Source organism: Perca flavescens, chromosome 15 (assembly GCF_004354835.1).
Source record: "Perca flavescens isolate YP-PL-M2 chromosome 15, PFLA_1.0, whole genome shotgun sequence".
Lineage (NCBI taxonomy): Eukaryota > Metazoa > Chordata > Actinopteri > Perciformes > Percidae > Perca > Perca flavescens.
Window position 1 is genome coordinate 14,785,215 of NC_041345.1, and position 13,098 is coordinate 14,798,312.

Consider the following 13,098-nt stretch of genomic DNA (forward strand, 5'->3'; position numbering starts at 1 on the left):
TTTCCCAACATTTACCAAAATGTAGTTAGTAGTCTGTGCCGGTGCCACTATCAATAGCAGCCACCTGCAAATCGGGTGGTTGGGCAATTGGGCGGGGTTATTATTGTCCAATCAAAATTGAGAAAAGCTTGACAAGCGCCGCGTGTAGCAAATGGCTGAGCTGCTGGAGAAGCCTCATACCCGGGGTGGGCGGTGCTTTTTTGGCAATGACTCTATTCAATATGGAGTACAGAAAATAGCCTGATTCGCTCTGCGTTTCACTGCTCTCATAGAGTTTTCGATCACTCTTGCATTTCGGGCCCAAATAATGAACTCTACCCCGTAGATGTCAGCCTACAGGACTCGCTCACGTACGTTTGACATATTTCCAAATATCGTTTGAATGCAAGTCGTTTACCAGCCCTAACGTTATTTAACGTTAACAACAACCGCGCTAACGTAAACTGTAAAACTGTTTTAACACAAAAACTACTGGTTTCCTTTAAAAACGATATATTGAATATCTTCTCGACGCTGTCGATATCCGGAGGAAGATTTTAATACTCGATAGTTTCCGCAAAAGTTGTGCTGAGCGGCGGGGTTATCGGGTGAAAGGTGACGTAGTTTCTGTCCATTGACTCGTAGGTGAGTTACGTGCTATGCATGGATGTAGATATTGCGTTTAAATTGACGGTCATAACGTTACGTTATTTGACCTGTAGTGATGCCTGTTTATGTAACGTTACAGCTTAAATGTGAGCTGGTTGATGTGTGATAGCTGTAACCCTGCTTCTGGCTTTTATATAACTGTTAGGGCTAATTGTTTTAGCTATTCACGTCATCTTAAAACAAAGTTTGTAGCCTATTTATGTGTACCAGCCTGCACTGACGTACAGTAAGTTAATTCAACCTCCTGAGTAAAACCTATGCGGGCATCAGCTTAAATGCCCATTCTATCCTAAAAGCCCATCTTTCTCCATTTCCTCCATGACAAGAATGCACAATGCGGTGAGTGTCTCAGCCTCTCTGGGGTCCATGGGACTATTGCGTCTCTTCGGGGTGTCCTGGTCCTGGAGTCTAGCAGCAGGCCTTGGAATTTATCTGGGCACGAGAAGCTGGAAATACTTCTACATTGCAGCACGCACCGCCAAGAGAGACATCATGTAAGATAAATATGCCCAAATATATCAAGCTTTTGGGTTTACATCCTTACTTACCTAATGTCTCCTTGTCTCCCTCCTTTTGACCCTCACCAGTGGCCTGTATGTGCTGTTGAGAGTGAAGATGGCTTTATGGCGCTACATGCGCAATGGAAGTAACATTCCTTCCATATTCGCCCAGACAGTAAAACGGCACCCAAATAAACCAGCATTGATCTATGAGGCCACAGGGGAAACATGGACGTTCAGCCAGCTGGACGAGTTGTCTAATGCAGTGGCCCACTGGGCAAGAGGTCAGGGTTGGGTCTCAGGGGATGTGGTTGCCCTCTTCATGGAAAGCAGGCCGTTACAGGTGGCGCTTTGGCTGGGCTTGGCCAAAGTTGGGGTGGAAGCTGCACTCATCAACTTCAACCTCCGCCATGATTCCCTCCTGCACTGTATTGGGGTGTCAGGGTCACGGGCTATTGTGTTCGGAGCTGAGCTTGCTGATGGTAAGAATGTGTTAAACAAGGTAGGAAAAATCCCATTAAGAAAGTAGGTGTTAAATCTGTACAAATGTAGGGGTGCCTTCTAAAATGCTATTTTACAGGATACTATCTTACCTCTTAATCAGCAAAGTATTTAAAAGTGAAATGATATCTGAAATCAGCAACAAATTTCTTGTTTCAGTAACATTTTGTGTGTAACATCACAAGTTGGTCAGCACTTCCTCCTGTGGTGTCACACTTTAATAATCATTTTGGTGTGGAACATAAACTGTGATAATGACTGGCTCCAGCATGTCATGTGACCAGGGCATGCTGTTGGTGATCACATTGCCATCTATTTTTGAAGTTGGTTAACATTTGATTATGTTGGTTCTCTGTTACAATACAATCCTGTCACTCCTTTGTCTCTGTGGCTTCTGTTTTTGACTTTACTATATTTACTATAAACTATAAACAGTGTTTGTATTATTTAAAAAGCACTCTATTTTTCAGTTGTCAGTTTTCTCTGCTTTTGTCTTAATGTTGTCACCCAGTGTGATGTTTTCATTTCTTTACTTTTATAGGCATCATGGCTTACTTCAGAAATAAAATAAAAATCATTTAATGAAGTCTCATTGTTGCAGCATATAATTATATTAATTTCACTCAAAATATATAAAAAAAAAAATTATTTACAGTATTTTCTAACCTGACTGGTGTCCTCTCTTCCTATTTCCCTCTTGTTCCTCTTACTGAATGTCAGCCATGCTGGAGATCAGTTCCTCCATCAGCCAGTCCATGGTACAGTTTAGTACAGGAGGAGACCTCAGTGCAGAACATCAGGCCCGACTGGGTGCTCAACCTCTGGACCCAATTTTAGCCTCTTCGCCTAGACATCCCCCTTCACCTTGTGTTCCCCCCAAAGGCATGAACGGTGGGTACCTTTATCTATCACTGAACTCAATTGTGACTCTGTAAGACTTGATCTGTATGTTAATTAGTAGTTATCTATTTAAACTTATACTTTCCTTATACTGTGTTGGATTATGGCCTGATGTTTTTGTAATTCATTTATTCACTCTATTGTTTAGATTCGGAACTGAAATTGATTCCTATTAATTATGTGACTCAAGGGTGATGAGGTGAATACTTAACTCTGCCGAACTTTGAGAGCTATGAGTCGTTTTGAATTCAAATAAATATATATTTCGGAAAAGGGACCAGGGAATAGCAAAGCTAGGACATGCTACTATAATAGTATAACTTTAACTTCATTAGCTAGCCACGTTTAACCAAATAACAAACACATCAGCTCAATATTAAATGAAACCGCCTCCTTGCTGCTGTAATCTTAGAGACAGTAACTCAGCCATTGTGGACACTGCAATAATAATCATATACAGTATTACTTGAGTACACATATGAGCACAATATTAGTGTTGCGAGCGTTGCGGCTTGCTGACTTTTATACTAATATATAGTATATTCTAAATGAACATCTTAGAACATATACAGTACAGGCCAAATGTTGGACACACCTTCTCATTCAATGCGTTTCCTTTTTATTTTCATGACTATTTCCATTGCAGATTCTCACTGAAGGCATCAAAACTATGAATGAACACATATGGAATTATGTACTTAACAAAAAAGTGTGAAATAACTGAAAACATGTCTTATATTTTAGATTCTTCAAAGTAGCCACCCTTTGCTTTTTTATTAATAAGGGAAAAAATTCCACTAATTAACCCTGACAAGGCACCTGTGAAGTGAAAACCATTTCAGGTGACTACCTCATGAAGCTCATTGAGAGAACACCAAGGGTTTGCAGAGTTATCAAAAAAGCAAAGGGTGGCTACTTTGAGGAATCTAAAATATAAGACATGTTTTGAGTTATTTCTCACTTTTTTGTTAAGTACATAATTCCATATGTGTTCATTCATAGTTTTGATGCCTTCCGTGAGAATCTACAATGTAAATAAATAGTCATGAAAATAAAGGAAACGCATTGAATGAGAAGGTGTGTCCAAACTTTTGGCCTGTACTGTACATGTCAGTATAATCTTAACACAGGTATGTATGTATGTATGTATGTATGTATGTATGTATGTCGTCTACTTACATGTTTATGAACGCATACGTGGATGGATGATTCACAGACCGCAGCTAGTACGCTCCATAATATCCACATTGTATTGATATTAATGATGTTGATATTTATTGTATGTACCTCTCAGCCACTTTCACCTTTCATTTTAAAATCAAAGCCTACTGTAGCAGCTGGCACATACAGGTGTTTTTTCTGAAAACCCCAAAAAAGGGCGCTGATTGGCTGATCCTTATCACCCCGAACATGAATGACCAAGTTCCACACACACACGACCACACACCGCAGCAGCTTTGTTGAATTGACCGCAAAGCTTCGTAACGTTACAACCGGGCCATCAGCCAATTCTTGGTCCACTTAGATCGATCAAGGGGTCCGTGTATCAGTGTAGTCGTATCTGTGATAATACAACCGGATACCGATTCGTATCGGGGACTCTTTACACCCCCTACAGTAGTAAATCTGTCTTTGATGAATGAATATAAAAGTCAGCTTGAAAGGTGTGAGCCCCAGATATACCCTAACAATCAAACTAGAGGTCTGTGTTGCCTAGGAAAACATGAGGTGGAATGAAAACAATGAATGTGTGTCATTCTTTGGGTTCACTGATGGCATTTCAACAGTGACTGAAATGCTGTGAAGACACCTGTATGGATCTTTAACTTGCATTGTGCAATTGTAATGCTCTATTGCATTCTCTTCTGCAGATCGTCTGTTTTATATTTACACATCTGGCACCACAGGAATGCCCAAAGCTGCCATCGTGGTACACAGTCGGTACGTTACTCACAGAAAGGCATCAATCTCAAAAATATTTACAGTTGCTGTACAGTTGATGATAGATGTCTGACAATCTCTCCTGTGGTCCCACAACAGTTACTACAGAATTGCTGCTTTTGGGTATTTTGCCTTTCGCATGAGCCCCGTCGACATCATCTATGACTGCCTGCCACTCTATCACTCAGCAGGTACTGTATATGATGGCAGGCTCCAGCTCTCGATTAATCCAGTTTTCTCTTTTAGGTTTGCATAACCAAAGTGTCAGCTTTCTCTTCTTGCCAGGTAATATCATGGGAGTCGGTCAGTGTCTGATCCATGGCCTCACTGTGGTAGTGAAGAAGAAATTCTCTGCCAGCCGCTTCTGGGAAGACTGCATTAAGTACAACTGCACTGTAAGAGCTTATGCTCGGAAAATATTGAGAAGTGCCTTATTTTATGAAATCAATATCAATATAGAATTATAAAACATTAACTTTCAACAAGCCACAATAACAACACTGCTCTCCCGTTGTAGGTGGTGCAGTATATCGGGGAAATCTGCCGCTACCTGCTGTCTCAGCCAGTACGCCCGTCAGAAAAAGAGCACAAAGTTCGGCTGGCAGTGGGGAATGGGTTACGCCCCAGTGTGTGGGAGGCCTTCACACAGCGTTTTGGGGTGGCGCAGATTGGCGAGTTCTATGGAGCAACTGAGTGCAACTGCAGCATTGCCAACATGGATGGCAAGGTCAGCAATCACTGTGTTACTTGTCTGTGTCTACGCTGATCAAATGTGAATTGGAGCAAAGTTCATCAGATTTCTCTCCTGCCAGGTGGGAGCCTGTGGATTCAACAGTCGCATTCTCCCCAACGTGTACCCAATCCGTCTGGTGATGGTGGACGAGGACAGCATGGAGCTGGTTCGTGACAGCCAGGGGCTCTGTGTGCCTTGCCGCCCTGGTAACTAATACTAATGTTACAATAAGGATGTTTTTCTAGATGTGTGTAATTGATTTACTGTGTTGATCTTCTGAAAGAACCCCATGAGACTCCTCCATGTCTTGCAGGAGAGCCAGGGCTTCTGGTGGGCCGTATCAACCAACAGGACCCATTACGGCGTTTCGATGGCTACGCTAACCAGGATGCTACAAGGAAGAAAATAGCTAACAATGTGTTCAAGAAAAATGATTCTGCGTATTTATCAGGTTACCAATCTTTATTGTTTCTCAAAATAAATATATGTTGCTGTTATAATGCATCAAAACACTCAACACAGCTTGCAGTGCTCATTTAAAAAATGTGCAATGAGTCCTTTTTAAATGTTGAAGATAAAACACTGAAAATATAACTAACTATCGTCACCGCTCAGTAGGGGTAATGTGTTATGATTGTTTAGCCATACTTTGACCAGACATGGAGTTTTTGACCCAAGGTCTTGCTATCTATATGTCTACCCAAGGTGACGTGCTGGTGATGGATGAAATGGGCTACATGTACTTCCGTGACCGCGGCGGAGACACGTTCCGCTGGCGAGGAGAAAATGTCTCCACCACCGAGGTGGAGGGCGTACTCAGCAGTCTTCTGGGTCAGACTGATGTGGCTGTGTATGGCGTGGCAGTGCCAGGTGATGGTTAACTCTGTATGCTTTCCAGCATCTCATTTCTCTTTTTAATGCATATTGCTTTTGCCTGTACTCACTACTTGACAAGCATTTATCTCAATGTGTGTCATACTAGGTGTGGAAGGTAAGGCAGGCATGGCTGCCATTGCAGACACTACAGGGAGTTTTGACTGCAAAGGTTTCTTGCAGAAAGTCCAGCACGCTCTTCCCTCTTATGCTCGCCCCGTGTTTCTGCGAATCTCCCCACATGTGGACACCACAGGTACGTTATCCTAATATCCCTCCTGAGTTCATAAAAATGTTAACCATCACTGATGATTTCATATCAACAAATCATAATGAATTTTATGTGTCTCCGCTTCCTGCATAGGTACATTTAAAATCCAGAAAACCAGGCTGCAGAGTGAGGGATATGATCCACGTCTCACCACTGACCAGATATACTTTTTGAACACTAGAGCTGCGTCTTATGAGGCTGTAGACGAGGAGCTATACAGTGCCATAGCGGAGGGAAGAATGTCTCTATGACATGGAGGCCATAGCAGGGCAGTCATTGTGCCTCAGTTAAAGAGATGCTGGAGAGAGAGGATAACATATGCTGGTGTCGGGATCAGTTAGTCTTGGTGCACCACATGCCAGGATTTTAACCTTTCAGGGAACAGTTGAGAGGACTACTTAAATAGACAGAGTATTGTTACATATGATGTTTTAACACTGTATGAGTAATACAACAGGACATAATGTGAGGGCATTTTTTTTTACCCTTTAATAACTTGTTTTTAATTATTAAATGAACACCTCAAAAAGCCTTTGAGCATCACCGCACACAGAGTGGGAATCTCCCACAACCCATTTGAAATGAATACATGTTACAATAATGTGGTCAGGATCAAGACAAATTCTGTTACAGAGTAGATTCCACTTAATGAAAAATGCTGCAAGAATATTTTTTTAGGTTTAAGCAATACTTGAGTGTGAAGCTATGAAGTTACTGGTGTGTGTTAGGATGAGCCTGAAAGAACACACTTCAACATGATTACTAAAAACACTAACCATAGTTTTTTTTTTTTTTTTTTTTTTTTTTAATGCAATGGAAAACTAATCTCACTTGTCATATTTGAGCCTCTGAACAACACTTGCACAGGTTTGCAATTACACAAAAAGTTGGTAACTGTATGTGCCTTTTATGAAACATCAGATAGTGTTTCAATTTGTAGTGCTTTTCTTGGAAAGGAGCTCAAAAGATTGTGAATATCACAGTAGTGATTTTGTGTCATGCAAAGCTGAGTCACACAGGTGACTCATTTTATGTAACACATCTTATCAGTGTAATATATGGGTATTAAGGCTATTTACAATTTCCAGTCTTCCAGACTACAGTTTCTGTTGTAACTCAAATTAAATATTTTAAAATCTGTTTGTTTCATGTCATTAATTAAGAAAATAACCTTCACAAGCATCATAGGATGATTTTTATACAAACAATGGTTGGCAATATGTCTCACTCCAATGTGAATTAGTTGTCTGTTGACAAGAGTATCCTTGTGGGTAGGATTTTCAGTGGATGCTCTTTGCAGGCAGAGCAAAAGTAGGGAAAGGCTCTGGGTGTGATTATATCTTTGAAGGTGTAGAGAGGTGTTCTCTCTCCAGGGTTATAAAATGTCACCTTGCATCTGTCCATGTCTAAAACTATTCTTATCACTTCTGGCTTCTTAGTCATGTTCAGCGGCTCCCATGGTGCAGTGCAGGCCTTGTGCTCTCCGTTGCGAAACCTTATAGTCCAGAATCCCTCTGCTGGTGTCAGAACATGTTTACCCTTCCTGTTGATGGAGTCGCTGGCTACTCCCACCACCCAGTAGGTGTTGTCCTTTACCTCCACATCCCAGCTGTGGCGTCCAGAGGTATAGCTCTCAGCAGCCAGCATCTCAGCACTGATGTCAAAGCGTTCTGGGTTGTCTGGCAGCTTGAAAATCTGGGTGGAGTTCTGCACAACTGTGAGATCCTCTGAGAGGATGAAGCAGTTAGCTGCGGTGTTTGGATCCAGTATCACAGGATCTTGAGAGAAAATAAAAAAATACGAGAAGTTACTAAAGTGGGCAGGAAAGGAGCTGGTCAATAAAACATGACTAGTTATTGTTTGAGGAACTCACTATATTTAACTATACTCTTCATCTTCTCCCACACTTTATATTTCAGAGAGCCCAAGTGCTTGGCCACATCAATCAGAGCACCAGCAATCATTTGTGGTTCAAGAGAAGGTTGCCAAGTTCTGAAAAGATAGAGCAGTTAGTTATTGAGAGCTATATTTTCCTAAGAAAATGTGCTTAGATGGATCCTAGATGTGGCATTACCACTTACCTTCTTATTGTTTCCTTGTAATTCTGAAAACAAAAATTGAAAAGAACAACTTAAGACCATTTCTGGTTAAGTTTTGTTTTTCGAATGGTCTGAGGCAACAGTGTCATCTACCTTAAGAAATGGGATATCTTGAGATTTCATCTCCTGTTCCACTAATCTGATGGTGTTGGAGAGAGATGTCATTTCACTGCTCATCTCCTCAAACCTCTGGTTAACCATTAGATTCTTCTGATCCTTCTCAGCATTTAAAGCTGAAAGTCTGGCAGCCTCCTGCTCCTTTAGGAAATTATGAAGGGCTTCAAATTCCGCTTTGATCTGTGTTTCGGTATGTTCAGCCTGGTTCTGGAAAGAAACGTGATTGATAGGTAATCATTGCCTCCACACCTTGGCTCTAGTGCGTTCAAAGTAACATGATGTACTGATGGAACTGACAGTACCTTGACATGTTCTGCCATTTCCTCACAGGCCATTTTCGCCTTCTTGTAGACCTGCAACTTCTCTTTCAAAGGCAACAGCGCACTCTTCAGTTCCTCCTAAAAAAAAAAAAAGTCAGTGACAGGGCATCAACATTTTAAGACAAGGTCAGTCTGGCAGATGGCCCAGCTGTCACACAATGTGGGGGCTTTCAGCTGCCACATACTCTTCCATGGCAGCATTCCCTGTAAGCTGCACAATACAGCAGCATCAAATTAAAGGGGCAAATCCGTGGAAAATGATCTAATGTCCTGGTAACATGAGCAGAATTGAGCTCATGCAACTTTGAATCAAGACGGAGACACAATATGGCAAACAAACGATTCATTTCACATTAGTACTCAAGGTTTTTCTGTTCTCGTGAGAAGGCCGAAGAGGGCAGGAGTAGAATGAAACGTCACAGAAACCTTTTGGGAATCGAGTTTCAGTCCTCTCTGGACCCCCATGGAAACGGCACACCAAAAATATAAATCTATTATTAGAATGTGAATGTAATCTGCCAAACACCTTCACAAACATATCAGGCTTAGAGAAGCACAGAGGGAGTAATAAAATAAAATAGGTGAAAAACACATATATATTATAATGTATTTTCAAAACGTTAACAGCTGTACATTAAAACAATGTCCAGGTACAAAATGCCACTTCATCTATTTATTGAATGATGGATAGCCTTTGAGATTTCATTTGTACATTTAAAAAAATAACCAGTCATGCTGATCAATTATGATTGACAAATTAATTGAATTATCTTTTTAATTACCCATTTTAATTGTGAAGGCTCACCCAAATGTTGTGGGTATGGTTATATCGTTGACCTTAAATACTAGTCTATACAGACATACATCAAATTCAGCATCCAAACAATGTGACAGAAATTTTGAAATATGTCATCCTCATTCATTACAGCTGTAATCATCATCAAAGGTTTTTGGTTAAATTAGCTGATGCTGTAGATATGCAGCTCAAACAATGAAAATATGCTATCACTTTGAAATGCTGGGATGACCAACCCTGTAAATTTAACTCACCTTACAGTCATGAGCACCTTCCCCAATGGGATAGAGCCTGTGCCCAGTGTGTGCAGCTGCTTTCCCACATATACCACAGATTGGCTCCAAGTCCTCCAGACAGAATAATGTGAGCTTTTCTCCATGCTCTTTACAAGCCTCTGGGTCATTCTTACTTCTGTCCTGCTTGAAGGATTCACAGGACTTCTCCAGCACAGAGCTCACCACGATTTGATCCATGGAGGCACGGCGCCAGCACAGAGGACAGTAGTGTGAATCCTCACTGCCTTGTGTATCCCAGCTGTCTTTTAGACAGGCTTTACAGAATCTGTGTCTGCAATTGAGCACCACTGGCTGACTGAGAATATGTCCACAAATTGGACAGGAAAGGTCATCCTCTAAATGAGCACGTCTGGTGGCCATTCTTCGTCACAGGGCTTTGATGAGAAGGCAGGATTCGAGGCCCCTCCCATTTCTCTGGAAGGCTACCTCATCTTGACCTCAGAAATAAGTGTTGATACCTCAGCTCCCAAAGGCATATCCCATGTTATGCTCCGTTGTGCTGAGTATGCACATTGCGTGTTCTCAAATAAACAGCACAAAAAAAAATTGGCTCAACATTTAAGACACTGTATCTGTACAGCACAGAGCAAAAATTAGCCTGACTAACCCAGTGATGACAGAAGAGAGCATGGTGTGTTATGAGTCTGTTCACAGTGTAATAAAAGAGTTCACAGAGAAACAATGTCCAAAAAAAGACTCAGGGGGAGGGTATAAATAGACAGAAGTAATCTATTTGGACTGAAGTTATGTGGGTAAAGAAATGTCCTCCTGCTGACCATTGGGATATTTTCACATTCAAGTTTAGCTTTGGGCAACAGGTTGTTAAGAATTTTACACGTGATTATTTTCAAATCCCACTTCTGGAATAAAACAGTGCTTAAGGGCAAATAGAGGGTATTTATTTCAAAGCACAGTGTGTACACAGTAGCATGGTCGTCTTAAAGGTTAATTTGTTAATTTCAAAAGAATTTAACAGTAAGCTGACCCTGTTTGAACTCTAATCCAGTATTCTGTTGTGGGTGTTAGTTTACTAGAATAATGCGGTGCCAGAAATAGGGCAAGAGTGTGTAGATAGAGAGAGAAAGGTAACACAATCCTGCCATTAGAAAACACTGTGTAGACCAGTGCTGCTTCAACGCTTACATCTCACACATGCCGTTAGGGTTCACAGTCTTCTTTAAACCATGCAGGTGGAACATTTGTGTTGTTGTGCACTCTATCTTTAGCAAGCATACATTAGCTACACAATCCCATATATTGACATTACTTTAGATATTATTATGCCAAGTTTTACAATAATAATGTATAGACAGGTATCAGGTCAGGTATAATCGTATTTGTATGTTTACAATCCCATAAAAGCCTTCTAACATATCACAGCCAGACATAGCTATGTCATCATTTCATAAATTACAGATAAAGAGTTCTAGAATACATTATGAGTAGGAAAACTTTATTTTTGCTCAACCACCCAGAGCAATCTCTGTCCAAATAAGTCTTGTGAAGATGCCAAAGTGAAAATTGGATTCCTTCAGCAGTTCAGAGCCATTAATAGATGCCACTCGGCAGATGACAGATATTTCTTTTAACGTGCATTTCTTTTATCTAAAGTCAGCTTTATGTGTTTTAAATATTTCCAAACAACAATTTACATAATGTCCTTTAAAGTTAGGGTTGAAAAGCTATTCTGGTTAAAGTAGGTACATTAGTATCTGTTTTAATTTGGTGAAATGTTTGAGCTGTTTTAATCTTCAGAATAGTCATTTGTTGAGCACAAACTGAAAATTGTTTCTAAGTGGTAAAGATTAAATTACTTAGGAAAACACTCATGGATTGCTTTGCTGTGTGGGTTTCTGTGTGCATCTCACACAGAGGCAAACACAGAAATAAAGAAGAGGCTGACAGACATTGTACTACAGTGCACAGTCCACGGGGCCCATGGGATATAGCAGGGAGTCCTTAGTTGTGAAACTGTTTTCTATGTCATGTTTTTCATTGCAAGACTGTACAGGTTATCTAGGTCTAATTTTCAATTTCCAACATGTTGTGTCTTCATAATGGCTGGGAATAATACAGATCATCCTTCAAGTTGAAGTAGTTTACACTTAGTGAAAATCTATTAGCAAATTTATGCTCAACACTTTTTAATAGAAAGAATAGAAAGATTTTTTTTATTCGGCTTACCTTATGATCCCTGAATGCCTCCTTTATTGGATACACTCTGTGATTCATGTGCAGGCCTGATCTGTTGCACGTAGAGCAGACAGGCTCCAGATCAGCTACGCAGACAAGAAGCAGTCGCTCTCCATGTGCTTCACATGATTTATGTGGAAATCCAGGTCTCTCTTTAAAGCACAGAGGACACTCTTTAATACCATGTTGTATCCAGAACTGTTCTAAACAACTGGTACAAAAGCTACGATCACAATCAATGCAGCAGAGGACCACTGAAGCCAGGAAGATTTCCCCACACACAGCGCAACAGGAATCGTCCACAGCCTGACATGACACGTCAACCTCCATCTGTGAAATTCAATGCAGCACTGATTGGTTTCTACCAGGAAGTAAAGCCTTTATTTCCTCTGCATGTACCATGGGTGTTCAACTGCATATAGTCATGCAGCAGGAGAGAGAGAGGAGAGACCCAGCTCCTCTAGTTTCACCACAAATAAACACGCGCATTAAAGGCAGGTTTTCAGCTCAGTATCAAAACATGCTGCTAAAAGAATTAGCTCTATAGCACTCTTCCATTGAAATCAATGCAGGTCATCTTGTAATATAGTATTTATTTATGTTAAAGTCGAGTTTAAATTAGTTTTATGCCTCCATGTAGTTAAATAAGGAAAGTGGTCTTCGGTTACTGTCACTGGATCTTTTGGGGCAAGTAAAAACAAGTATAAGATAAAATTCCTTTTAATGTACATATATTTGTGTAAATTTCAGTACAGTCAAAACTGTGTATGGTCTATTTTAAAGATTAAATAAGCATTTAAACAGATAAAATGAAACCCTCTTAAAAGCTATTTGCTGTGCTTCCATAGAGTCTGTATTACATAATCATAAATCACAATAGAAACCTAGGCAAAGTGAACACAATGCATTT

General features: G+C 40.5%; 2 protein-coding genes across 5 annotated transcripts; one reads left to right on the plus strand and one right to left on the minus strand.

Annotated features, from left to right (window-relative positions):
* The first annotated feature begins 156 nt into the window (after positions 1 to 156).
* On the plus strand, positions 157 to 7,506 carry slc27a1a (solute carrier family 27 member 1a). 3 transcript variants are annotated; one of them, XM_028598556.1, is made up of 13 exons: positions 157 to 624; positions 975 to 1,142; positions 1,236 to 1,630; positions 2,370 to 2,540; positions 4,421 to 4,490; positions 4,590 to 4,681; positions 4,776 to 4,885; positions 5,008 to 5,217; positions 5,303 to 5,429; positions 5,537 to 5,674; positions 5,929 to 6,093; positions 6,206 to 6,352; positions 6,461 to 7,506. In XM_028598556.1, the coding sequence occupies exons 2-13, from the start codon at positions 976 to 978 to the stop codon at positions 6,616 to 6,618; spliced, it is 1,950 nt and encodes a 649-aa protein (XP_028454357.1). In that variant the 5' UTR covers positions 157 to 624; position 975; the 3' UTR covers positions 6,619 to 7,506. The 3 variants fall into 3 exon arrangements, with proteins under 3 accessions (XP_028454357.1, XP_028454358.1, XP_028454356.1); XM_028598557.1 differs by having other exon boundaries at positions 157 to 350; XM_028598555.1 differs by lacking the exon at positions 157 to 624 and adding an exon at positions 636 to 874.
* On the minus strand, positions 6,829 to 12,576 carry trim35-13 (tripartite motif containing 35-13). 2 transcript variants are annotated; one of them, XM_028598567.1, is made up of 6 exons: positions 12,180 to 12,576; positions 8,886 to 8,981; positions 8,560 to 8,790; positions 8,449 to 8,471; positions 8,241 to 8,359; positions 6,829 to 8,145 (listed from the first exon to the last, which is right to left on the minus strand). In XM_028598567.1, exons 1-6 carry the CDS (start codon positions 12,516 to 12,518, stop codon positions 7,607 to 7,609), a joined length of 1,347 nt encoding a protein of 448 aa, XP_028454368.1. In that variant the 5' UTR covers positions 12,519 to 12,576; the 3' UTR covers positions 6,829 to 7,606. The 2 variants fall into 2 exon arrangements, with proteins under 2 accessions (XP_028454368.1, XP_028454367.1); XM_028598566.1 differs by lacking the exon at positions 12,180 to 12,576 and adding an exon at positions 9,954 to 10,862.
* Between the last annotated feature and the right edge of the window lie 522 nt (positions 12,577 to 13,098).